Genomic DNA, 26,784 nt, shown 5'->3' with positions numbered 1-26,784 from the left:
CCCACCCTGCCTCTTTCTGCCTCTGTAATTCTGCCTTTCAAATAAATAAAATAAATAAATCTTTTTAAAAAAGCATTGTTCTTCATCCTACAAAAGACAATGGGAATTACAATTCTAAATAACCCTTGGAGTTTTAATTAATTTAAAATTATTATGAGAGCTCTTTTTTTTAACCAAACTTAGCAACAAAAAGTTGATAAATTAAAAATAAAGGTTTTTTTCTCAGTTAATTATATTGAAGTATATTATACTACTATAAAAACTTGGACGGATTACATATTTTTTTGTTTGTTTCATCTGCTTGAAAGGCAGAGGAACAGAGAGACAGAGATGGAAAGAGAGATCTTCCATCCACTGGTTTACTCCCCAAACACCCACAACATCTAAAGCTGCATCAGGAGCCAGGAACTCCACCTGGGTCTCCTATGTGGGTGGCAGGGGCCTGAGCACTTGGATCATCATCTGCCCCTTCCCAGGACATATTAGAGGAAAGCTGAAACAGAAGTGGAAGAGCCAGATCTGAAGCCTGGCACTCCAATAGGGGACGCTGATGTCCCAAGCAACAGCTTAACCTGCTGCTCCCCACTGTACACCCCATTTTTAAGTTAAAAGAAGTATGCTATTGCTGAAGCACAAAGATTACCGTAATAACTACGTACCAAAGAATGTTTCCCGGGACTCTAGATTCACAAGCCCATTTTCTTTTGTGCCCTGGGAAGTCTGAACAAGCACACCTGCTGCTGTCACTTAACTGCCTGGGGAATGTCAGGGACCTGTTGTTTATTTCAGCCTTTCCTTAGGTCTAGCAGCCTTTTGCTTAGGAGCAGTGGCTGCTGCAAGGCTTACAGAAGCCGTAAGTCAACTTAGTTAACTTAGTTCTAGAGTCTCCACTAAACTTAATGGCTTTCCAATGTTCTCATTGATAGAAATAATTCAGGACTTTTCAGCTACTCCCCTAATCTCTTTTGCAGTTGTGCTAACTTCCCTCCAAACATCACGATCCACTGCTGTGACATCCTCACCCTAGCCACCTGCTGCCCTCATCTGCAGAGGAAGCCCAGGACTGAATGCACCTGTTAGGGAACTATCCCTGCCTTGTAAGGAACTCCTAGAGTCTCCTTGGACTACCCCTGATTTCATTTTGTTGGTTGTGGCTTCATACTAAAGAAGAAAAGCTAAAAATTGCCAAAACAGGTTATCTTACCACTGACTTGAATAGACCCTTGAAATACCAGCTCTTCCTAGGGATACAGTAAGTTCAGACGCCTAAATAAATTGCCTCATTCAGACCTGCCAGCTCACAAAAGATAAAAGAACAGATGCATATACTGATACATGGAATATGATTTTGTATTAGTTCATAGCTTCAAAATGCTTCAGAAATGGAGATCCCTTGACACTGTCAAATCTGTAAAGTAGACTATAAATTAAAGATGCTTTGTTATGCCTAAAATGAAATTTATAATAAAAGTAGAATTTAGTGGCGGGTATTGGCCTCAGCACTTAAACTGGCACTTGGAACACCCACATGCCATATCAGAATGCCTGGTTCAAGTCCCAGCTCCTCTGCTTCCAATCCAATCCAACATCCTGAGAGACAGCAGGTGATGGTTCAAGTACTTGGGTCCCTGCTATCCACATGCGAGACCCAGATTTGGTTCTGGACTCCTGGCTTTGACATAGTCTAGCCCTGGGTGTTGTGGGCATTGGGGAGTAAATCAGTGAAGGTAAGATCTTTCTTCCTCTCTCTCTCTCCTCTCTCTCTCTTTCTCTCTATCTCTTATTATGCCTTTCAAACAAAAAAAATGATAATAAATTTTAAAGTACAGTTTAGCAAAAACTGCCTCATGATAGTCCTACAACAGAGACACACTGGCGATGAGGCTGAGCCCATGGAGGTGGGCTCACCTCATTTCTCGCATGCCCTACCTGCATCACCACAATCCTTGTCGGCCTGGGACAGGGGGACGTCCAGTGCCTCAGGCTCCTCTGAACACTGTCGGTTTCTGAGTGTGAGTGTGTTCCAGCTGCTGATGCTCATTCCCAGACTGCGAGAAGAGTTTTCTTAGCTGGAGAGTTTTGTCTGTAACAGTAGGGGAAACAGCGCTTCATTTTATAGCCCCAATTTGGGAAATCCCAACTTGTTCCTCCCATAATAAACTCACACATTTCACTGGTACAACAACCCTTCGGGCACAACCTAAGCCTTTATGAGTGGGAGCGAAGATTGGACTTCTCCTGGTTTAAAACAAGAGGCACTTCTTTTCCTCTGCATGTTTGTCTGCACTGGAGGTATCTGCCTGGCTCTCGAGACAGCTGCCACCAAGTACCGAGAAAACCTCCTTCCTGTAGTGATCAATGATCCTTAAATTCCCAATATCAAAACAGTCTCCCCCAGGGTGGGTGCTGGGCCTAGTGGTTAAGACACTGGTTTGGACACCTGGGTCCCTATATCTGAGTGTCTGGGTGTGAGTCCTGCCTCTGGCCCTGGAATTCAGCCTCCTGGTAATGCAGATGCTGGGAGTCAGTGGTAAGGGCTCAAGTACTTGAGTCCTGGTCTGTCACCTTGAATTCCTGGCTCTGGTTCCAGTTCTGGTCCAGCATTGTAGGCACTTAGGGAGTGAACCAGCAGATGAGAGTGTACGCTCTCTCTCTCTCTCTCTTTCTCTCTCCCTCTCCCTCTCTCTGTCTCCCTCCCTCCCTTCCTCCCTCCCTCCCAAATAATTTATTCAAAAATACAGTCTACCCACCAGGACAGTCTCAACATGGACACTGGACTTACATGTATCTGTCCCCCACTAACTTAATTGGTGTAGTCAGGACAAATGTTAGACAATTTCAGATGTTCAAAACTATTACTCCTCTAGTGAAATATGTTTCCCTAAAAACTAGACAGAGGGGCCAGCGCTGTGGTACAGTACGTTAACTCTCCACCTGTGGCACTGACATCCAATATGGACACTGGGCTGATGCTCCTCTCTTTCAGCTCTCTGCTATGGCCTGGGAAAGCAATGGAAGATGGCCCAAATGCTTGAGCCCCTGCATCCATGTGGGAGACCTGGAACAAATTCCTGGCTCCTTGCTTCAAATCAGCACAGCTCTGGCCATTGCGGACATTTGAGGAGTGAACCAGCTGATGGAAGACCTTTCTCTCTGTCTCACCCTCTCACTGTCTAACTCAGTCAAATAAATAGATAAAATCTTAAAAAAAAAAAAAAAGCCTCCAAAAGAAGCCATGTGATGCAGCACCCATATCAAAGCACTGGTTTGAGGCTCAGCTGCTGTTGCTCCAGCTCCCTGCTAATGCACTTGGGAAGGCAGTGGAAGACAGCCCAGGAGCTTGGGCCCCTGTCACCAGCCTGGGAGACCTAGATGGAATCCCTGGCTCCTGACTTCCTCCTGGTCCAGCCTTTGCTGTTGTGGCCATTTGGGGAATGAATAAGCAAGTGGAAGATCTCTCTCTGTATCTCTCTGTGTGCCCTTCAAATAAGTAAATAAGTAAATTAAAAAATAATAATAAAAAGTGCAGCCCACGCTGCTTCAGAGAGTGCCCAGGGGAGAACTGCCTCCATGTGCTGAATGCTGTGCAAGCAATGACTGGCACAGCTGGGATAACGCAACCAGAAAGGCTCATCCTAACCCTGTGCCTGGCCCTAGTAAAAGTCATAAATTACATAACTTCTGCTCTGGAAGCCTAGGCTTAAATTTGAATTCTTTAGGCAGAATCGTCATGGACAATCATATTGTCCTAACTTCTTCTTTAGCCAAAAAGAGGTTGACGCTGGAGTAAACTTTTCTTGCGGTACCTGTATAAATAGTATCGATAGTTCACGACCATGATGGGGAGCCTCCTGGATGTCAGGAAAAGAACAGCAGGATTTGGGGGGAGATATTTTCATGGCCTGGGTGTGATCATCTGACTCCCTGTTTGCAGAGGTTATTTGTGTTTGTTTCTGTAAAGTTCTGCTTCCTTGAATCCTACTCCCAAATTACCTAACACAGGCACAAATCCTGTAATAATTCCTTTATCATCCTCTTCCTGAGACAGCCTATTTTTCAATTATTTTAATATAGAGTCTTTAAGATAATGATGGCATCTTGGCCGGCGCCGCGGCTCACTAGGCTAATCCTCCACCTTGCGGCGCTGGCACACCGGGTTCTAGTTGCAGTCAGGGCGCCGGATTCTGTCCTGGTTGCCCCTCTTCCAGACCAGCTCTCTGCTGTGGCCAGGGAGTGCAGTGGAGGATGGCCCAAGTGCTTGGGCCCTGCACCCCATGGGAGACCAGGATAAGTACCTGGCTCCTGCCATCTGATCAGCGCAGTGCGCTGGCCGCAGCTAAGCAGCCGCGGCGGCCATTGGAGGGTGAACCAACGACAAAGGAAGACCTTTCTCTCTGTGTCTCTCTCTCGCTGTCCACTCTGCCTTTCAAAAAAAAAAAAAAAAGGCCAGCGCCACGGCTCACTAGGCTAATCCTCCACCAAGCGGCGCCGGAACACCGGGTTCTAGTCCCGGTCGGGGCGCCGGATTCTGTCCCGGTTGCCCCTCTTCCAGGCCAGCCCTCTGCTGTGGCCAGGGAGTGTAGTGGAGGATGGCCCAGGTGCTTGGGCCCTGCACCCCATGGGAGACCAGGAAAAGCACCTGGCTCCTGGCTCCTGCCATCGGATCAGCGCGGTGTGCCGGCCGCAGTGCGCCGGCCGCGGCGGCCATTGGAGGGTGAACCAACAGCAAAGGAAGACCTTTCTCTCTGTCTCTCTCTCTCACTGTCCACTCTGCCTGTTAAAAAAAAAAAAAGATGGCATCTCTTCAATAAGAAAGACACAAGGGGCCAATGCTGTGGTTTAGTTGGTTAAGCTGCTATCTGCAGCACTGGCACCCCATATGGGCACCAGTTTGAATTCCGGCTGCTCCACTTCCAATTCCCTACTAATGCACCTGCAAAAGCAGTGGAAGATGGCCCAAGTGCTTGGGCCCCTGCTCCTATGTGGGAGACCAGATAAAGCTCTTGGCTACTGGCTTCAGATCAGCCCAGTTCCAGCTGTTACAGCCATTTGGGGAGTGAACCTGTGGATGGAAAATGTCTCTGTGTGCATATGTGTGTGTGTGTGTGTGTGTGTGTGTGTCTTCCTCTCTAATTGTAACTCTGACTTTCAAATAAATAAATGATTCTTTAAGAAAAAAGACACAATTGGTGCTGGCACTGTGGTGCAGTGGGTTAAATCCCTGGCTTGAAGCACCAGCATCCCATATGGGCTCTAGTTCTCGTCCTGGCTGCTCCTTTTCCGATCCAGCTCTCTGCTATGGCCTGGGAAAGCAGTGGAGGATGGCCAAAATGCTTGGGTCCCAGCACCCATGTGGGAGACCAGGAAGAAGCTCCTTGTTCCTGGCTTCAGATTGGCTCAGCTCCAGCCATTGTGGCCATCTAGGAAGTGAATCAGCAGATGGAAGACCTCTCTCCCTGTCTCTACCTCTCTCTGTAACTCTGTCTTTCAAATAAATAAAATAATATTTTTTAAAAAGACATAAGATAGAAATAATATTTACTTACAGGTCTTGAATGTACACAGAGCGCTCAGAGAGAAAAAAGAACCAATGGGCCAATGCTTCTATTGGGTCCAGGGTTTCCCCTGGGGAGCTCTAGTTCATAGGTTTAAAACAGACACAAGTTCTAGGTCATGATGTGCCTGTGATACAGCTACTGTGACACATCTGCACAGCTCATATGGGTGTAGGGGTCAGTAAGTCTTGTCACGTAGGTGGTATATAACTGTTTCAGAGGATGGTGGTTACCAGGAAGAAGGTGAATACTGCAGCTGTCCAGCTCACCTCACTGAGGACTTGGTAGTGGAAGGAAGATGGGTGTAGCACTGGAAACTGCGTCAAGGGCAACTAAGCCTGACTTTTTGGTAAGAAATGTTAAACTTGTATTTGAAATGGGTACAGAAACAACATAAACTTACAAGGATTTACCATACCAATGGCATGCATTCACTCATTCTCCCTGAACTCAGCAAGCCCATAAAACCCAACTTTGTTCAACCACAGCAGAATCCTTACAGCTTTTGACTGGAAGACCTTGAACCTGTGAATCTACATAATGACCTAAGCAATAAAAGAAGTAAAGTGAAACATTAGTTACTATAACTTACCCAAAGCACTGGTGTGTAATCATATTTCTGATGCAGCAAGGATGTTCTTCAATTCTCCTTTGGAGCTCTATGTGAAATCATGTAAATGATGACATAAAAAGAAAAGCTTCTATTTTTTTAAATTCAATGTTTCCCAAATATCTTAAACAGAACACAAATCCTATTAGGTGCTCTGTGAAAGAAAAGGCCTCTAGGATCAAATCAGCTGAGAAGCACAGCAGACTCCAGCATCTGGCTCTGGGAGACTCACAATGCTTTTTATAGCTCAGTGGGTTCCTGCAGCGAGAAATCCGATTTCTCCAGAATTTCCATCATTGTTTTTTTTTAAATCCTGAAAACTTATTTCTGCATTCACACATGCTTACACATCTTGGAACTAATGTTCCACACAATCTTACTTGTGAGATGCTGATGACATTATGTAATTCCTCTGTGAGGTAACTTTGATAGAAGAAAAAAGGGGGGCCCTACCCAATGTGTCAGGTGTTGAGAGTCAGGAGCTCTTAAGTGCTTGCTTTTGGGTAAGTTAGTCTTTCTGGGCATCCCGTATTCTGTTTGTAAAATGAAGATTGTAATAGTTTTCTGTGAATACCTTAAAGTGCCACAAACCAAATGGTTTGAAACAACAAAAACTTATTTTCTCACATTTCTGAAATTAAGTGGTCAGCAAGGTCATGGTTCCTTTAAAGGCTCTAGCAAGAACCTTTCTTGTCTCTGCTAGTTTGTGGTGGTCATTAGCAATCCTTGCTTTTTTAAAAAATGTTTATTTATTTATTTGAAAGACACAGTTACAGAGAAAGAGAGGCAGAGAGAAAGAGGTCTTCCATCTGCTGGTTCATTCCCCGGATGGCCACAATGGCTGGACTGCACTGATCCGAAGCCAGGAGCCAGGAGCCTCCTCCAGGTCTCCTACATGGGCACAGGGGCCCAAGGACCCAGGCCATCCTCCACTGCTTTTCCAGGCCACAGCAGAGAGCTGGATCGGAAGTGGAGCAGCTGCGACTCGAACTAGCGCCTACAAGGGATGCTGGCACTGCAGACAGCGGCCCCACCCACTACACCACAGTGCAGGCCCCTGCATTCCTTGGATTGTAGTCACATCATTTCATTCTCTTGACTCAGTCATCACATAGCATGTTTCCTTCTGTGTCTTCACAGCAGATTTTCTGTGTGTCTCTGTGTCTCCTGCTCTCATAGGACACTGGTCTTTATTGGGCTTAGAATCTACTTTACCTACTGTGACTTCATCTTAACATTACATCTGTAAAATCTCTATTTCCAACAGATCGTGTTCACAGGTTTGGCCATGCTGTTTTGGAGGACATAATTCAACCCACAGCAGGAACATAGACCATTGATTTGAGAGAGTTGCTGTAAGGCTTACATGGCAGACAGAGAGTGCGTGCTCCACAGAGCATTCAGTCCTGGGCAGATGCTGCTCAGCCATCCCACCTTTGCGAACAATTGAAGGATGCTCTAACTTCCATAGCTGTCATCCCATAGACACCAGAATGAGTTGATGATAGCAACTCACACAGCCACATGAGCTATAAAAAGTCAACTCCTCTTGGGGTTTGCTGGAAAGGAATACTCCACAGAAACTGATTACTCTCAGATTATTCTGATTCTTGATAATGGAAATATCTCAAGACTACTCCACTCCTTTGTTCTGATTCTATTTCTTCCACGGAACCCTTTGATAACCCACCTACAAAGGCAATTCCGTCTGCAAAATGGGACTGTGTGTTGCCTACTGGAAAACGCCAACCTTTCATTATAATCCCTGTTACAGACTTTAAATCTTGGTTAGAAATTAGTCTTCAGGTCACCATCATGGTGCACCAAATTAGGCTGCCACTTTCAATGCTGGCATCCCATATCAGAGTGCCAGTTCAGGTCCCAGTTGTTCCACTTCCCATCTAGCTTGCTGATAATGTTCCCGGGGAAGGCAGCAGATGATGGCCCAAATGCTTGGGTCCCTGCCATCCATGTGGGAGACCTGAATGAATTTCCTGGCTCCTGGCTTCAACCTGGACCAGCCCTGTCCATTGCAGCTATTTCGGGAAGTGAACCAGCAGATAAGAGGTCTCTCTCTCTCTCTCTCTCTTCCCACCACCACCTCCCAGTGAGTCTGCCTTTCAAAATAAATCTTTAAGAGAGAAAGAGAGAGAGAGAGAGAGAGAGATCAAAGGAAAGTAGTCCCCTGTGTGTTTTGTGAGTGTAAGTTGATTTCTGGAGAAGCAGTAAGATGACACTTTCCAAAAGCAGAGCTGAGGGCCCAGTCCTGTTTCTGAGACGACCCTTGGGGCCTTAGCTCTGATTATGTGGATAATGGCTCTTTTCATTTGATCTATCTCAACAGCAAATCTGGTTTGTAATGAACACTGTAAGGGGAATGATGAGGCTGTTGGCTGGGATGGGAGCACACACTCTAGGGCTCAGGAGACAGGCCAGGGTTGCAGATGCATTTCAGGGTAAGAGTCCAGGGAGCCTGGCTCAGCAAAAGGAATATAGCAAAATGATAAGATGCAATATGAAAGGACTAAACACAAAATCGGAAAGTTGGAATACCAGAGGTGGTATAGGCAAGGTGCACAAACAAGTCCATGAAGCAAACGTAGAGTTGGATTAATGTTACAGCTGCCTGCAAGCAGTGGATAGGCAGAGCCCCAGAACTAGAATTAGCACCAAAGCATAGGGAACAAGGAGACAAGGCACAGGAATCAAGCTGGAGGAATTCTCAGAATAAGGTTCAATTACAATGGCCTTTTTTAAATTTGAAAACAAACAGTCCTGCCCATTCATGTGGCCATACAGAACCCACTTCAGTCTAAAAACTGCAGAGCCAGGATTCTATTAGGCTCCCAGGGAATGCTTCTGTCTCAGGGGCTGGAGAAGTGACTGAAAAGGTGGAAATAGACCAAAAAGCAATGAAGTCCTTAAGCACCTTGACCACAAAGGCAACTACTTGTTCCATCTCAAGACCACCCGGGCTTATGAATTACAGTGACAAGGATGGCCTGGGAGGGTTGGGACCCAGTCCTAGGCTCCTCCCTCACCAGGGGGGTGGCATGCCTCAGGACACTCAGCTACAAATGCTGGCATGAAGGTCAAAAGGTTGAATCCAGCAGATATGATTAAGACAAGAGGCCATGGGAAAAAAATAGCAGAGGTGGTCCACGAAGATGAGAGAAAGCAGGGAGACCAGCAATGATCCGAGGAGCAGGGCCTCCTTGTGCACGTGGTAAGGAAGGCAAACTCAGCACGGAGCTCTGTCTGCAACCAGCGGATCCTCACCATCGGGCCATACCACAAGGACAGGAATTTGAATCTGAGAGGAGCCTGGCCAGGCAGGCAGACCTTAGAAACCCCTGGGTGTGAAACAAGGCCCTGGGCACAAACCCATACCGAGGATGCCAAGACTAAGGTCCATTCCCTCCATGAATCTCAGATACAAGAGAGGAGCCTGATTTTCGCATCAGGGCACAAGTTCAGGACCAGATCAACACTCAGGGGAACACTGAGTCCCATGGTTACTTCTGTTCCCCTGCCTGGGGTTGGAATTGGTTCTGGGACCCAGAGGGGATGGCTGAGGGGGAGGTGAGGGGACTGGTGTGGCCCCTGGCCCTCAAGCAGCCCTGCTTGTAGGGAGAGGATAGCTATAGGAGCTGGGGACTTCCACACCACCAGTGTTTTATTCCCTGGAAGCTAAACCAAGAAAATGCACAATGACTTTTTCTAGGAACTTCATGTTGCAAAAGGGCACAGGCAAATGCAGCCCACATTCCAAGCTTTATTTAGCTCAATATTTTGTCTTGAGAAACCTTTCAAATGTTTTCAGTGTTCTTCCCTGCCCATATAAAATAATTACACTATAATGCACCACAACCTTTCACTATACTGTAACGAGAAAAAGAGTGAGAGACAGAGGAAAAAACAAAAGGAATAAAACAAGTTGCCTGCTACATGTGACCATACAAATCAGCCAGACCAATTAAGTGTGTGACAGGAAGCTGAAAAAGATATGGAGAGGTAGCTTCAAGGGGAACTGGAAAAGCATTTGACAGCATAATTTCTACCACCTTCACAGGACAGGGGTGAGCCTGTGCAGAGCTTACTGTACTGCAAAGGAGCTCAGAGAAAAGTGAGAATTAAGCTTCATCTCCTGCAGCTTTACTGGTAATTAAAACACAAAGAAGAATCGGGGAGCAGCAACCACAAATGGACATGCTGTATCTGAGCTATTTGATAATAGCTCTAGGCACTCTGATTTGATCAGGCTATAGATGAGAAGACCCAAGTGCAGAGACATAAAATAGCTTGTGTGGCCAAGTTCATTTGTCAGTTAGGGGTGGGGGGCGGCTGTACTGCAATCACATTGGCATCCTACCTCTCCTTCAGCTGCATATACTAGGTCTTGTACACATGTGAAGAAAACACAGTCTCTGCCCATACAAAGCTCCAAGGTGGTGAATGTTAACACAGAGCTGTGCAGTGAGGAGGGCTTTCAGAAAGAAATGTAAATGGTCCTGTGTTCTGGTGCAGCAGGTTAAGCTGCTGCTTGCAACTAGGGCACTCTGGCATCCCATATCGGAGTGCTGATTGCAGTCCCAGCTGCTCTGCTTCTGATCCAGCTTCCTGCTACTGTGTCTGGGATGGTAGCAAAGGATGGGCCAAGTACTTGAGACCCTCCCACCCTAGAGGGAGGCCTGGATAGAGTTCCTGGCTCCTGGCTTGAGCCTGGTCCAGTCCTGGCTCTTGTGGCCATTTGGGGAGTGAATCGGTGGATGGACTATCTCTCTCTCTCCACCTCCCTTTCCCTCTCTCTCTGTCATTTTACCTTTTAAATAAATTGATCTGGAGAGAAAGAAAAGGAAAGAAATAAAGAATGAAAGAAAGAAAGAGAGAGAAAGAAAGAGAAAGAGGAAGGAAGGAAGGAAGGGAGGGAGGGAGGGAGGGAGGGAGGGAGGAGAAAGAACATGTGGGAAGGTCTGCAGATGGCCTGGGGGAACCAGGGAGAATATTGAGAAGTTCTGAAATGAGAGGTTAGATTAGGAGAGAGGGTCAGGGATTCCAGGCAGGGAGCAGAATTATGAAGACCCAGAGCTCAGAGCAAAAGACAAGGTCAGAGAAGTGCAAGGAACAGAGTGGAGCCTAGGAGAAATATGCAAAGGAGTACAAGGCAGACAGAGTGGTTCCAGGGAGACCTAAGTCCATACTGAGGAATCTGGATTTCATCTTTGGGGTAATAAGAACCCCAGAATGTGGGGGGAGTCTCTGTATTTGAGGGAGATCAAACTGGCATTAGGCAAGAGGAGAATTGCAGGAATGAATGCCAGAGTGTGCGGAGAGATGGATAGGGTGTGCCTGTGATTGTCCAGGGCAGGGGCGCTGAACAGAGCTGGATGGGGTTGGAGCTACAGAGGAGTGTGAGTGGATCCGGCAGTGGAAAGACTAGGTATGGAAGGTCGGGGGAAAGGAGAGGCAAGGGCCCTCTCAGGCATGTTGCAGGAGACAGTGGTCACTTCAGTTAGTGAAAGGGACATACGAGGAAGTCATTGTGGGGAAGAACCCATGCAATGGTTTAGATATGAGTTTGAGCATTCCCCCAAAAGTCCATGTGCTGAAGCCTGGGTCTCTAAAGTCACATGCTAATGATGAATGGATTATGTTAGTGGTTAATAGATTAGGGTAGAAACTTGATCCAATTACGGTGTTTAGGAGGTGGCTGTGGGAGTCCTTGGGTCACTGGGGCCTTGCCTTGGAAGGTAGTCCTTGCTAGAGGGTTGGTTACATAAGGCGAATTTGGTCTCTCTCTGCTTCCTCACTCACACTATGATTCCTCTCCCACACAAGCTCCACCATAGTCATCTTCCAGTCTCACCAGACAGATAAACCAAGGACACCCCTGACCTTGCACTGTGAACCTCCAGAACCATGAACCCAAATCAGCCTCCTTCCTTTATACGTAGCTTGTCTTAGGCATTGAGTTGTAGAAGCAAAAAGCTGACTGATACAAAGGAAGCGTCTGCTTGGAGTATGTTGAATCTGAGATATTTGTGAAATAGGCAAAAGGAAGTGCTGTCCCATTGCAGGCTAAGGCTGGCGAGGAGAAGCATGGCAGGCCTGGGGAGGTCAAGGCCTTCAGCACTTACTGGTAGCTGAGGTCAGAGGAACAGATGAGCACACTAAGGGCTGTGAGAACTGAACAGGAAAGAAGGCCAAGGGCAGAACCTCAGGGAATACCAAACTAAGGGACAGGCATGGAGAACAGGAGGCTGGAAAGGTGATGAGAAGATAAGAAATACTGAAAAGATGAGAAGTGAATAAAGAGCTCACTACCAAGGAAGCCAAGAGCAATATCAGTTTAAGCAGTGGTTGATGAGGGTGAAAAAGTGTCAGGGATTTAGCAACAACAGGATCAGAGAGGTGGTGTGGAAGCCGACGGGCAGGGCAAGGAGTAGCAGCTGAGGCTGTGACTGCCATAATGGGAGAGGATGCTCTGAGCTCTCCAGCAGATGCACGGGATGTTTGCTGGAGGAAAAGCTTGAGCCACAGAGGCATGCGTACATCTCTGGAGACAACCTTCATTCCCTCTCGGCCCATCTCCCTCATGTGACTTCAGGTCCTTCACGTGGGTGGCAAGAACCCAACAGCTTGAGCCATCACTGCTGCCTCCCAGGGTCTGCATTAGCAGGAAGTTGGAGTTGGGAGTCAGAGCCAGCTATCAAATGCAGGCACTCTGCTGAGGGCTGTGCACCTTTCACCTTGGCTCTTAACCACTAGGACAAACACATTCCTCTCACTCACTTTGAAACCTTCACTCCTGCCCTGACTTCTGCAGCCCTGAGGCCGCGTGGTTTTTCATTTGCTGACTGCTCAGCCCATCGGAATACACTGTCAGTTCTCCCTCACTCTATTTTGGGTGTCCCATGGAGCCCCACCACGGTCCTCAGCTTGCCTTTTTTTACTCCCTCCAAGGATGCACCCACAGAGGAGTCTGCCATGGTCTCTCTGTCCCTGCCTTCTAGATCTACCTTTAAACAGCTCATCTTTCCATCTTTGCAAATAATTTTCTTGTCAGTTCTCTCTTGCTCTGTATGACACAGTCTCTTAGACAGGCTGAGTTGGCATTGTTTTTACAATTTTACAAATAAAGAAAAAGAAATCAGAGTCCAGGAGACCTCACGGGGATTTCCTGCACTATGTTCCCACTCTTTCAGTTGCCTACAGGATAGTCTTCCTTGACGATTCCACTTCTACCTTAGACCTCACCTGAATTCATCCTTCTCGTCAAACCAGTTCCACTCAGCTTGTGACACTGTTGGGATATTTTGATTCTCTGCCCTTTACACCTCTCATTACTACTCTGAACTGGTACAGTCGTATCCTTTGTTTCTCTTTGATGTGCTTGCTGGTATTTATCCACGTACACTGCACGTACACTCCTGCTGTCCTAACCTTGAACTTTTTTGGCTGAAGCCCCAAAACTGTGGGCATCTTTTGACTTCTACACCATTGCTGGCCATTCTCACTTCACTGCAAACCAATAATTGTCCATCAGACAAAAAGCAAGTGCCTCAATCAGAAACACAAGCCTTCCACCACTTGGCCCCCTATGTACCTGGATTCTCAGTCATGAGTCAGCACCAGCAGGTGCAGCCATGCTGTGTGTTGGCAAACAACAGAAAAAGCACAGAGGACTGGGGCCTGGTCTGCTGCTTTCTGACTTGGTGGCCTTGGAAGGGCCATCACTTGGCATCTTTGAAAACGTTTATTCCAGGGGCCGGCACTGTGGTGCAGTAGGTTAAGTCTCCACCTGCAGTGCCAGAATCCTATATGGGCCCTGGTTGGAGTCCCGGCTGCTCCTCTTCCAATCCAGCTCCCTGCTAAGGCCTACAAAAGCAGTGGAAGATGGCCCAAGTGCTTGGATCCCTGCACCCATATGGGAGACCCAGAAGAATCTCCTGATTTGTGGCTCCAGCTGTTGTGGCCATTTGGGTAGTGAACCAGCAGAGGGGAGAACTCTCTCTCCTGGGTTTGCTCTTCGTGGTGTTCCTGTGCCTGCCACATGGCTCTCTTTAGTTCTGCCCTGCCACTTTATCTCTCACCTCTCTCCCCAAGCCTGCAAGCTGCCTAACTCTTGCCAAGCCAAACTCTTTCCTTCGTGCATGTCAACTTTGTCTTCTGGGTGTTGCCCTACTCAACTGACACTTACCCACGGTCCTATCTGATTTCGTTGTTGTCATTCCTACAACACTGGTGGATAAAATCCTGCAGGCTGATCTTAGCTCTGCAAGGGCATTGATAGGTGTGTGTTAGGCAGATACATGAGGCTGACCTCCCCAGCTGGTCCGATTGGTTCAGAAGGGACAGTTTTCTACTAATTTTGCATACCTATTCTTCCAAATGCATATTCAAGCGTGCTTGGCAAACCATCAGCACTAGACAGATGAGGGTTCGTTACCATAGCACACTCTTAAAGCATGTGTGTTAGACACAGAACCATGCCATTTGCTAGTCCAGGAGAATTCGTAGTTCCACTGCATGTTTCCTTCTCCTCCTCACTTAGGTCTGGCTGCCCAGTCATTGGCCTTTCTTACCCTTCAGTTCATAGCAATGCTCTTCATGTTGTCTAGTAACTTTACAACATAACTTGGATTTTAACTCCCAGGACTACTGTGGAACTCAAATAGGATAGTCTTTTTATGGGTCACAGAAATGCCCAGAGGAGAGGGTTGGTGTAGAGTGATAGAGCAAAACCTGCCACATACCAACTGCAGGACCTCAGGCAAGTGTCTTATTGTCTTACTGTCTCTGGTCTCAATTTCCTCGACTCTATAAGGAGTAAGGAATGTGAAGTGTCTCACACGGGTTGAGCATTCCATGATGTTAACTGTTGTATTAAATCCCAAATTCGAGACTTCAGACAAGTATCAAGGAGGCAAAATCTGCCTAGAGCATCAGCAAAAATATAAATGCAAGGGCTGAGACATGATTTACTGTTTTTAAAAAAATAGTGAAAGGCACAACAGTGGCTGCTCCAAGTTGCCAGGCAGAACACAAACTCAGGATCTGAATCCCGGGACTTTCATTTAGTTGCCCTGTGACCTTGGGTAAGCAACCTTATCTCCTTGGCGCCCAGTTCCTCACCCACGAAATGGGGGTAATGATAATACCATGCCTTACTGCATATGGTTGTTGTAATCAAGAAGTGAGACGATGCACGAATGGCACTGGTGCCAAGGCCCAGACCCCAGTAAACCCCAGATAAGGTGCCATGGAAAAGCAAAATCTCACAGAATTAGCCACACAGAGCCCACTGGAGCAGATGGCTCTATAACACACTTGTCACTCAGACCCTCAGAGGACCCGGGTGGCCCCAAAGACAGGAGGTAACACCGAGAGTCTAGTCTTGAAATCCAGGCTGCTAACTCAGAGCTCGGTTGCCACAGCCCCGATGTCACACTGGACATGCAATGGGACCTTTCTGGCCCGCCATGAATGGCCTTGTGCTTTCGGAGTATTTTCAAAGACGTAAAGTAAACAAAGTCCTTGGAGATCAAAACAGAAATACAGATGAAAGCAACTGAGATTGCAACATCTGCCAACGAGGAACTGAGCTCATCTCCCGGCTTCCAGAGGAGGTGGGTGGAGGGCAGTGAACCCCACAGGGCCCTGTTTCCATGGACTCAGCACCTTGGAAAAGTTTGCTGCTGGCTTCTTCCTCTGCCCTGTCACCTGTAAAGTGTCTCAAAAAGCCCCAGGCTAACGAACTCCTGTTTCTGGATGCGATTCACTTCTGCTAACATCCTGTAACTGTGCAGTAAGCACCCTGGCCACTGGTGAGAGGTTTGCGGGCAGATGTGCTGTAAACCAGAACCCATTAACTCAGCAATGATGGGAAGTTCTTCCTGGAGGAGGGAATTCTCCCATGTGCTTTCTCTGCACTGCAGGCATCCTCTTCAGGGCCCTGGGCAGGGAAGGACTTCTCAGCCAGATTGTGGGGGAAATGGGAGGGGGGTGGCTGGCAGTTCACCCTGCAGGGAGGTGGCCTGGGCAGTTTCATGGTCTCCTTTTCTGTCTTCCTCCTCAGAGTTTCTTTCCTGAAGACACCACTTTCAGAGGTCTGCAAGGTCACAGAGTGTCTCCTGTGGGATCCCAGGCAGACAGCGCCTGAGCAGTCCCCAGAACCTGGCAGACAGGAAGTACAGCGCATCCCACACTGGGCTCTGCAGGTCCTGAGTCTTTGAAACACTGCTTTCCATTGAGGGAGAATTGGAGCAAACCCTTGCAGTAGGGCCAGAGTGACTTCACAGGGAATTCCCACAATAGGCCAGGGTCTGTGCGAGGACCACATGCACTTATAGTTACCAGATCTAATTGATTCTTTATGAGCAACCATCCTATCCTGTCCTTGCCTTCCCTCCTCTGATTCCTTGGGGACCCACCAGGATGGGGGACAGGAGGGACTGCTCAGATGTTAGCTAGCTTGGTCTCTCTGACCTGACTCCCAACCAAATCCTGGCTCCAGAGAAAGCTCAAGAACCCCTAAGATGACTTCGGAATTTCATGATCTCGGTTTCCTATTTTTATTCCCAAACCAGATGACACTCCACAGTACCCAGACGATACTGTAAGTTTTCTAGTTAGAACATTCCCGGAATCCTAGTGATGTGTACTCAGCTTTCCAGTGATTTCTCCCACATTCTGATCCTCAGATGCCCTCTGACTTCCATGTGCTTCCTTCTCTTTCTAGTACTTTCTTGGAATCCTGAGAAACTCAAAGGAGCTCCCAGACCCTTCCTTGCCTGGACCCTGCCCAAGGCTGCTGGGGCTTCCTGAAAGACTGACTGTTGGGCCCAGCGCTGGGTGGGGCTGCAGCTGGCCTTCTTCCACTGAAAGGAGAACTTGCCCAGGCCACAAAAACCATGATAACGTGACATCCCGCACCACAACTTTACTGCCTCAGGCACCTTCAGATGGAATAAGAGACAGCCAAGAAGATGTGTAATTCTGTGCAATGTCAGAGCTACTGTTACAGCAGGGATCTGCACGGGAGAAAAATGACAGCTTGGCAATGGTCTGCGTGGCCAAAACGTCAGGTGCTGTAAGCATAGTCATGTGTCGATCACATTTTGGTGAATCATGGACAGTGGTCCTGCAAAATCATACCAACGACATAATGAATGAGAGCATTATGCCTTTGAGTTACAAGGGACCTGCACTCAAATCTCAGCTCTGCCTTTTGGTCACAGTTGCAAAATTGCAGAGAGACCTGGAGTAAGTATCCATGACAACAATGGATGCGAGGTGATTACTTTGCTGCCTGACAGGTGCTCAGTGCTGTTGGGGCTGGCTAACAATCATAGTAAGACTGCTGATGATCATGGACAAAACTCAGAGAAGTCAATAGGAGGCTTCTTTGTGGCCAAGTGAAAGGACTTGGACCATTTTTTTTTTTTTTTTTTTGAAGAGCCAACCAGAGGACACAAACAACTCCATTCTTTTAATTTACTTTTTTTTTTTTTTTTTTTTTTACTACACAAGTAGTTCGTGTCTGTGATTTAAAAAATAACAAGGTGGGGGCTGGCACTGTGGCATAGCGGGTAAAGCCACCGCCTGCAGTGTTGTCATCCCATTTGGGCGCTGGTTCCAGTCCTGGCTGCTCCACTTCTGATCTAAAAAATAACAAGATGATCTAAACTGAAATAAACTTCAATTACAAATGTTACCACTAGGGCCTGCGCCGTGGCTCAATAGGCTAATCCTCCACCTGTGGCACTGGCACACCGGGTTCTAGTCCTGGTCGGGGCGCCGGATTCTGTCCCAGTTTCTCCTCTTCCTGTCCAGCTCTCTGCTCTGGCCCAGGAGTGCAGTGGAGGATGGCCCAAATCCTTGGGCTCTGCACCTGCATGGGAGACTAGGAGAAGCACCTGGCTCCGGGCTTCAGATCAGCAGGGTGCACTGGTCCCAGCACGCTGGCCGCAGCAGCCATTGGGGGGTGAACCAACGGAAAAAGGAAGACTTTCTTCTGTCTCTCTCACTATCCACTCTGCCTATCAAAAAATTAAAATAAAAAAACCCAAATGTTACCACTAATCAGGCATATCTGTTTGTCATATGCTCCTTTTTGTCTTTCTTCAAATATAAACAGATATGTTTCAACAAAACTTGATGCATATTATAATGCTGTTTTTTCCTGATCGCTGTGTCATGTTCACCTTTCTTTGCCAGCTATTAAATATCAATGTTATCACTTAACTAGCCAAAGAGAATTCCATGACACAGACATGACAAAATCCGCTTAACCAATTTCTTACAATAGCTATTACTGACACTGAAGGAAGGGACCATGTGCCTTGAGATCAACCAGATGGGGCCCATTCTGGTTTCACTTTAAGAAAGATCCCATGTTCTCTGGTGCCTCATCTTTAAAGTAAGAATTACATCCTCCAATGCTTACTGTTCTGCTGTGGAGCAAACGGACTATTGTGTAAGTAGTAAAGTACTATATGAATATTTCTGTTCATCACAGAAAGAGCTAAGCCAGAATTCCCCTGCACTGAGTCAAAAAAAGAAGGAATTTTATTCACATGCCATTGATCAAAAGTACAGCCCATGGGGCTGATGTTGTGGTTCAGCGTGTTAACGCCCTGGCCTGAAGCGCCGGCATCCCATATGGGTGCTGGTTCAAGACCCGGCTGCTCCACTTCTGATCTAACTCCCTGCTATGGCCTGGGAAAGCAGTAGAAGATGGCCCAAGTCCTTGGGCCCCTGCACCCATGTGGGAGACCCAAAAGAAGCTCCTGGGTCCTGGCTTTGGATCAGCGCAGTTCCGGCCATTGCAGCCAATTGGGGAGTGAACCATCGCATGGAAGACCTCTCTCTCTGCCTCTCCTCTCTGTGTTGAACTCTGACTTTCAAAATAAATAAATAAATCTTTAAAAAAAAAAAAAAAAAGTACAGCTCCCTGGAGGCCAGGAGCGCAGCTGCAACCTGGTTCACCTGCACTGGTTTTGTTCTCATTCCTTATGAGAAAAATTAGTACATAACCTTGGTATAAACTCTGTCCACTTTCCTTACAAGAACAAGGGGTGCAGGGTCTGGCATTGTGGCATGGCAGGTAAAGCTGCCACCTGCAGTGCCAACATCCCATATGGGTACCAGTTCATGTCCCAGTTACTCACTTCCAATCCAGCTCCCTGCTAAAGGCCTGGGAAAAGTACCAGAAGATGGTCCAAGTGTTTGGTCCCCCTCCACGCATGTGGTAGACCTGGATGAAACTCCTGGCTCCTGGCTCCTGGCTTCGGCCCGGCCCAGGGCTGGCTGTTGCAGCTATTTGCAGAGTGAACCAGTTAATGGGAGATCTCCTTCTCTCTGTCTATGCCTCTCTCTCTGTAACTCTTTCAAAATAAATAAATAAATCTTAAAAAAAAAGAGAGAAAGAAATAACTAGGTAGGTGTGCAGAGATGGTAAGTGCCATGTCAGTGGTATTCCTGAAAAGACAGGGTAAGCCACCTCCTACCACCAAACCCAACCCCACCCATCTCTGTGTACCTGTGTGGTGTTAGTGACTGGTGAGCCATTGAATGCACACCTTGTGTTTGATCTTGAAGAGGTTACTAAAGGAAAGCATCCGGCTGCTTTGGCAGGTACTAACAGGGACTGGGCTCAGTTCTGATACATTTAGCACATTTTGGAGTCTCATCTTTTCTAACTGCTGACCACCAGAGGACTGGAAACAAAACCGTCTCTCTAAAGCATCAGGAAACTGAGACTTTCAAATAGATTACCTTTTTGAGAGTTTATATGGTTGAGACAGAGGATAGAAGTTTCTAGAAGTCTTATGTTTCCCACAAACTACATTTTTCATTATTTGTACATCACTAACAGGGAGATTTGGGGAGCTTGCCTGAAATTGTTCTTCCTCTCTCTTAATATTGCTTTCAGGTATTTGCCAGAGACAGAAAAATATCTTCAATGACCAAGGGCAACTGTTTTTATTCTGACTACTCATTAGAGTCCCTGGGAAGCTTTTGGAACTTGAAACAACATTGCAGGTGGTTGGCTGATTTCCCCAAAGGTCAGTTTCAATTGTTCTGGGGTAATTTTTCTGTCTTCTCAAAATCAGGTGATTTGGGCTGAATGTTCAGCCAGAGTTGGGAAACAGAGTTTGGTTCCAATGGGGTTATGACCTGATTACAAGTTCATGTTCTCACATACTCTTTCTCTCTCTTGGTCCCTCAGAGGACCAAGAATTTGAAATACAAATTCTCAAATTTAACAAGACCCTGAATGGGAAAAAATTACATAATAAAAAATTTAATAAAATTATACAATAAAATAACTCAATCTGTGAAAAATGGGAATGATGCTATCTGGCCAAAAATAGAGGAATGTTTGGGTAAAGTATGACAAAACCCAATGCAATATTATGCAGCAATTTTACATTATGATTATGAAGAATTTAGAGCAATATGGAAAAAACATAGGCTATACGGGAAGAAATGGAAAGAAACTGTACTGGATAGACACAGTTATGAAAATCAAACTAAATTATACACACATTTTCATAAAAAGAGTGGAGAAAAACACTCCAAAATGTTAATTCAGGCTTGGTAATTTTTTTTTGCTCCCTTCTACTTTTTTGTACTTTTCCCAATATTTTTAAACTAACACATATATGTTAGAAAATACACAACAAAAACAAATAAATTTACTTTTCAAAACTCACTCCTCTGACAATGAAGTGATAATCAAGGCACAATTCTGGATGAGGAATTCACAAACCAAAAGTGAAATTGCCCACCTGACGTTTTCTGCCTTCCAGCTGCCTAGTCTTCTGTCTTCTCTGTCTCTCCTGCTTTTCTCCACCAACCAATTCAACTGGCTCATTTAAGAGAAAAGCGAAACAGCAAATTACATTTTATGAGCAGTGTCAGCCAATAGCGAGAAAACCAGGAAGCTTTTGATCTGAGGGTCATCGTTCTGCAGAAGCTGGTGTGGGAGTTGCCCTGGCTTCCTTCTGGAGAACCAGGGGGCAGATTTCCAGTTAGAGACCATCTCTCTGGACCTGCCCTGCCCTGCTAATGTCTGTATCTGCATCTTTCACAAGACAGCAAGAGGATAGATGGGCTAGAGTTGGGGATTTTAAGTGGCTTTTAGTTCTCCTAAGTTGTTTTCCATTTACATGACACGAATAATATCAACACTGCCTTCCATCCGCACTTAAGAGTCCCTGGGGTCATGTCATAAATAAGACTGTCAATTGTAAAATCAACAACAGGAGTCACTGTGCACTTGCTCCCCATGTAGGACCTCTGTCCTTAATGAGTTGTACTGTGAGAATTTATGGTAAAACTAGTCCTCAAACAGTACTTTATACTTTGTGTGTCTGTGTGGGTGCAAACAGTTGAAATCTTTACTTAGTATAGAGTTGATCTTCTGTATATAAAGATAATTAAAAATGAATCTTAATGAAGAATGGGATGGGAGAGGGAGTAGGAGTTGGGGCGGGAGTGGGGAGGGGGATGGCAGGTATGGGGGGAAGAACCACTATACTCCTAAACCTGTAACTATGAAATTTGTATTCATTAAATAAAAGCTTTCTAAAAAAAAGAGTTCCTGGGGTATTTGGTCACCCACTTGCTTTTTCAACTCTGCTGAAAGTGCTTTGTCAAAGGTCACCAGTGACCTGCATTGCTCAGTGTCTCAGTTCCCATCCTCCATGCCTTCTTGTCTGAAAAATTGCCACTTCCTTAAAACTTTCTCCTCCTTGTTTCTCTGGCCTTTCCAGTTGTTTTTCTCCTCTGAGATGGCTCTGGCTGATGCTGCTTCTACCCCCAGCTTTTCTAAGTGTGAGCTTTCTCCAGCTGTCTACTTCCTTTTGCTTTTGTCTACCTTATCCACAACTATGGCCAAATTTATTATGAGCCAAATAAAACTTTTCTCTTCCCTTCACAACCCTTCATTTCCCCCAATCTACTTCATCTAAGCAAATGGTACCACAGTGATCCAGTCTGTTAATCAGTTACTTCAGAGACCTAGAAGTCATCCTTAATGCCTCTCTCCCATAATTCACATTCAAGCAAACAAATTACTTTTGTTCTACCTGCAAAATATATTCCAAATCCAACTTTTTCTCACCTCCTCATCCCTGTTAAGACCCTTATCATTTCTTAAATAGAAATCTTCAATAATATTAGGCAGTGGGGAAAGCATCCTAATGGTATATAAGATGTAAAATTCTATTTGTTTGTAGATAATATGATCCTAGATGTGTAAAACTCAAAGGTCCCATGAGAAGACTGCTAGAATTAATAATAGATTGATTGAAGCTGCAAGATACAAAGTCAACACCCACAAACCAGTTGCCTGTTTAGACAACAATAATGAACAATCCAAAGAGGAAATTAAGAAAACAATTCCCCTTACAAAAGCATCAGAAAGAATGAAATATTTAGGAATTAACTTAATCAATAAAGTAAAAGACGTATACACTGAAAACTATAAAACATTGCTGAAAGAATAAGACACAAATAATTTTTTTAAATCACATATTTATGGGCTGAAAGACTTAATATTCTAAAAATATCAATATCAGTGTATTAGAATATTAAGTATTCTAAAAATATCAAACTGATCTACATATTCAAGACAATCTCTATCAAAGTCCAATGATATCTTTTACAGAAATGAAAAATCCATCCTGAAACTTATATGAAATCTAAAAGGATCTCTGAAGTCAAAATAATACTGGAAAGCAACCAAGTTATGACTCACACACTTCCTGATTTCAATACTTACTTCAAAACCACAATAATCAAAATAGCGTGGCCTTGGTAAAATGACAGCCATGTAGGTTAATGAAATAGAATGTAGAACCCAGAAACAAGCCCTCACATACACGGCCAAACGATTTTCAACAAAGGTAACATGACTGCGCAGTGGGAAAGAACAATCTTTTCTTCCTTGTTTGATTTTATTTGTTTGGGAGGCAGAGACACAGAGAGACAGCCCCCATCTGCTAGTTTACTCCCCAAATGACTGCAATGACTGGGACTGGGCCAGGCCATAGCTGGGAGCTGGGAACTCAGTCCAGTTCTCCCGCACGGGTGGCAGGAACCCAATCACTTGAGCTGTCACCAGCACTTCCCACAGTGTGCCTTAGCAGGAAGCTGGAGTCAGGAGCCAGAGGCAGGAATCAGACCCAGCCACTCTGGTATGGGATGTGGGTATCTGAACTGCTACTCTAGGACAGTCTTTTCAACAAGTTGTGCTGAGAAAGTTGAATAGCCACAGTCATTGAACCTTCAACTAACACCATACATGAAAGGCACCCAAAATGAATAAAAACCTTAAAGATAAGAGCTTAAACTATAAAACTCCTGAGAGAAAACATAAGGGAAAACCTTCATGACACCAGATTTGATAATGATTTTTTAGTTATGGCACCAAAGGCACAGAGGAAAAAAAAAGAAAAGAAAAATTAGGCAGATTGAACTTGATCACAATTAAAAACATTTGTGCATCAAAATACTCCTAACAGGGTGGGCACTGTGGTTAAGCTACTGTTTGGGACATCTGCATACCATGTTAGCGTACAAGTTTCAGCCCAGGCTACTCTGCTTCCAGTCCAGCTTCCTGCCATTGCATCCTTGGAAGCAGCAGAAGATGGCACAAGTGACTGCCATTCACGTGGGAGACACAATTTGAATTCTGGACTCCCAGATTTGGCCTGGGCTAGCCCTAGCTGTTGCAGGCATTTGGGGAGTGGACCAAAGTGATGTGGGGTGAATAGGCAGGCAGTTAGATAGGTCCCCAAATGTAATTCTACCTCCTCCTTGTCAATCAAAACTCTCCCTTTCCCAGGATGCACCTACTCTATCTAGGATCTAAGGAGGTGGAGGGGGATGCCATGAAAATAAAATTCAAAGAAACAGTAAATGCAAAGAAAGATAAAATGCAAAGAAAAAATGAGATACCACTTTACACCCATTAAGATAGTTTTGATTTTAAAAACCAAAGCAGAATAGAAAATAACAAATGTTAAAAGAATGTGAAGGAACTAGAACTCTTGTGCCCTGCTGGTAGGAACATAAAATGGTGCAGTTGCTATGGAAAATGGTGTGTCAGTTTCCCAAAACATCAAAACAAAAATGGAAGTGCCATCATTACTCAGCCTTTCCACTTCTGAGAATATACTCAAAAGAATTGAAAGCAGGAACAAAAGCATGTTTGTACACCCACATTTAGAGCTGTATTGTTCACGACAGGCAAAGTGTGGAAGCAATGCAGTGCATACAATGGAATATTATTGTACCTTAAAAAGGAAGGAAATCCTGACACATGCTAGGATGTGGATAAACCTTGAAGACTTTGTGCTAATTGAAACGGTCAGTCACCAAATGACAAGTACTGTGAGGTCGCAGACTGGTCAAACTGATAGGGACACAAATAGAATGGTGCTTGCCAGGGGCTGGGGAGAGGCTTGTTAAAATAATTCATTACAGGGCTGGTGCTGTGGCATAGTGGGTAAAGCCGCTGCATCCAGTGCCAACATCCCACATGGGCACCAGTTCGAATCCTGGCTGCTCCATTTCCCATCCAGCTCTCTGCTATGGCCTGGGAAATCAGTAAAAGATGGCCCAAGACTTTGGACCCCTCCACCCATGTGGGAGACCTGGAAAAAGCACCTGGCTCCTGGCTTTGGATTGGCACGACTCCAGCCATTGCAGCCAATTGGGGAGTGAACCAGAGGATGGAAGACCTCTCTTCTCTGTAACTCTGACTTTCAAATAAATAAATAAAGTCTTTAAAAAAAATAATTCATTAGGTGGTCATTAGGCTGAGGCAGCCTACAGAGTCCTGGTCTCCCATGTGGGTAAACAGAAACTCAACCCAGTAAAACCTCCCCCCCCCCCCTTTTTTCCTCCGTCCTATTTGTTCTCAGTCTACTAACCTTTTTGCCCAGTTAACTTTCTATTCCAAGGATGAAAAAAGGCAGTGAGACAAGCGCCTAATAAAACGAGTCCCTCAGTTCACCCTGGCAGGCTTCTTAAACCGTCTTTATGCCTTGGTTGAGGAGGTCAGAATTCTCGTTGGAGCACATGATCGGGAATTCCCTGATTGTCACCACTTTATTCCCATGGTGCTGGGATACCGTGAAGCCCATGAGTGCATGGCTGAAGCCAACGGGAGGTCCCTGAGAAAAACAACGTAGAAGCTGGTAACATAAGATAAGACCTGGTAAGATTTGGGCTCTCCTGCCGAAAAGAGGACTAGAAATTTCACTTTGTTCTAAAAAAAAAGGGGGGGCGGGGCGTGACATTAACTTCAATATGCAATGACTTTGAACAGCCCTTTCTTGTCTCCACTGTTGAGGAACAGGTTTTGTTTTGTTTTATTTTGTTTTGTTTTCATGAAAATTGTTGAACTCTTAGTATAGAGTTGGTCTTCTATGTATAATGTTAATCGAAAATGGATTTTAGTGGAGAATGGGACTGGGAATGGGAGAGGGAGGAGGAGGTGGGGCGGGAGAGTGGGTGGGAGGGTGGGTATGGTGGGAAGAATCACTATGTTCCTAAAGTTGTACTTATGAAATACATGAAGCTTGTATTCCTTAAATAAAAAGTTTCTTTAGGGGATAAAATTTAACTTACCTGTGGTTGCAGTCCAGTTCATAAACACAGCTGCAGAAACCACGACAGAAACTTCCTGAAGCCCTCACGCGTAAAGTGCTGACTTCCTTCTTTTTGCAAGGAATTGTCACGTCCCATATCTTCAGGCTCTGAATGGACAAGAAATAGAATTGGCAGTACTTTTCCCATAACAGCGGTGGACGCCCAGCCAGTTCTGGTCAGTTTACAGAGACTGCATAGTGTTAACCACTTGGCCCTAAGAATAACATTTTGATGTCACATTGGCATAAAATCACACACTAATGTTATAGACATCTGAGGTGGGAAGACTCCCTTTGTTCAAACAGGCACCAGAGACAGTGGAGGATTGAAGTAGTTTATTACACCAGTGGGCTCAGCTGGAATAATTTCCCGAGAACTGAGCAACAATCCCAAGTTTTTTTTACAATATTTATAGGTTCATCAGCATCATTTAAATTGCAGCCTACATGGTGGGTTTAAATTGCAGCCTACAAGACTTAGAACCACATTTCCAATGGTTGGTGGGCCTGTTATGTTTGTAGAAGAGACACCAGGGGCAGATTTGTTAGGACAGATTTATGACTGGAGTTTACAGAAGTAGAACTGAGGACTCCTTCTCTCCCTAGACAAGATAGCAGTGGGCAGCTGCTTCACTAGTTAATTGTGAGCAGCCACTTTTCAAGGTCTGTGTTGGGATGCGGGGTCTGCTTCTCTTTCTTTGTCTCTGGTTGTGGCCGTATTTCCTCTATACTAGTATCTGTCCAGTCCCTGTGTTTGCACTTAAAATGTGTGGAATTGTATCTTACTTGCACCTGCTCAGTTATCTCTCGTTATACCAAGAGACTAAGTTACTAGAATGTCTGTGAATATACAAACTTCCCTCTTCTAACATTCTTGTGTTTGTCTTTCCAAGGGGGTGTACACATTTGTTCCAGATTGGCTTTTCCTCAATCTATAGATTGCTTCTCTTTA

General features: G+C 45.5%; 1 protein-coding gene across 6 annotated transcripts in view; it reads right to left on the bottom strand.

Moving 5' to 3' along the window:
• The window catches only part of CYSLTR2 (cysteinyl leukotriene receptor 2), a 36,334-nt gene extending 10,384 nt beyond the window's left edge, over positions 1-25,950 (bottom strand). The window contains exons 1-4 of one of the 6 annotated variants that reach the window (XM_089303670.1): positions 25,813-25,950; positions 20,961-21,037; positions 19,338-19,485; positions 6,148-6,214 (exon numbers count right to left, since the gene is read on the bottom strand). In XM_089303670.1, the coding sequence (XP_089159796.1) occupies positions 6,148-6,214; positions 19,338-19,485; positions 20,961-21,037; positions 25,813-25,834 (314 nt within the window). In that variant the 5' untranslated portion in view covers positions 25,835-25,950. Of the gene's footprint in view, positions 1-1,929; positions 2,084-6,147; positions 6,215-19,337; positions 19,486-20,960; positions 21,147-25,812 lie in introns of those variants that run through there. The other 5 variants (XM_051832246.3, XM_089303673.1, XM_089303671.1 and 2 more) reach the window with 5 other exon arrangements.
• Between the last annotated feature and the right edge of the window lie 834 nt (positions 25,951-26,784).

This window comes from Oryctolagus cuniculus, chromosome 9 (genome assembly GCF_051225735.1).
Source record: "Oryctolagus cuniculus isolate XC-2025 breed Fujian yellow rabbit chromosome 9, ASM5122573v1, whole genome shotgun sequence".
Lineage (NCBI taxonomy): Eukaryota > Metazoa > Chordata > Mammalia > Lagomorpha > Leporidae > Oryctolagus > Oryctolagus cuniculus.
This window is presented reverse-complemented; position numbering and strand designations above follow the sequence as displayed.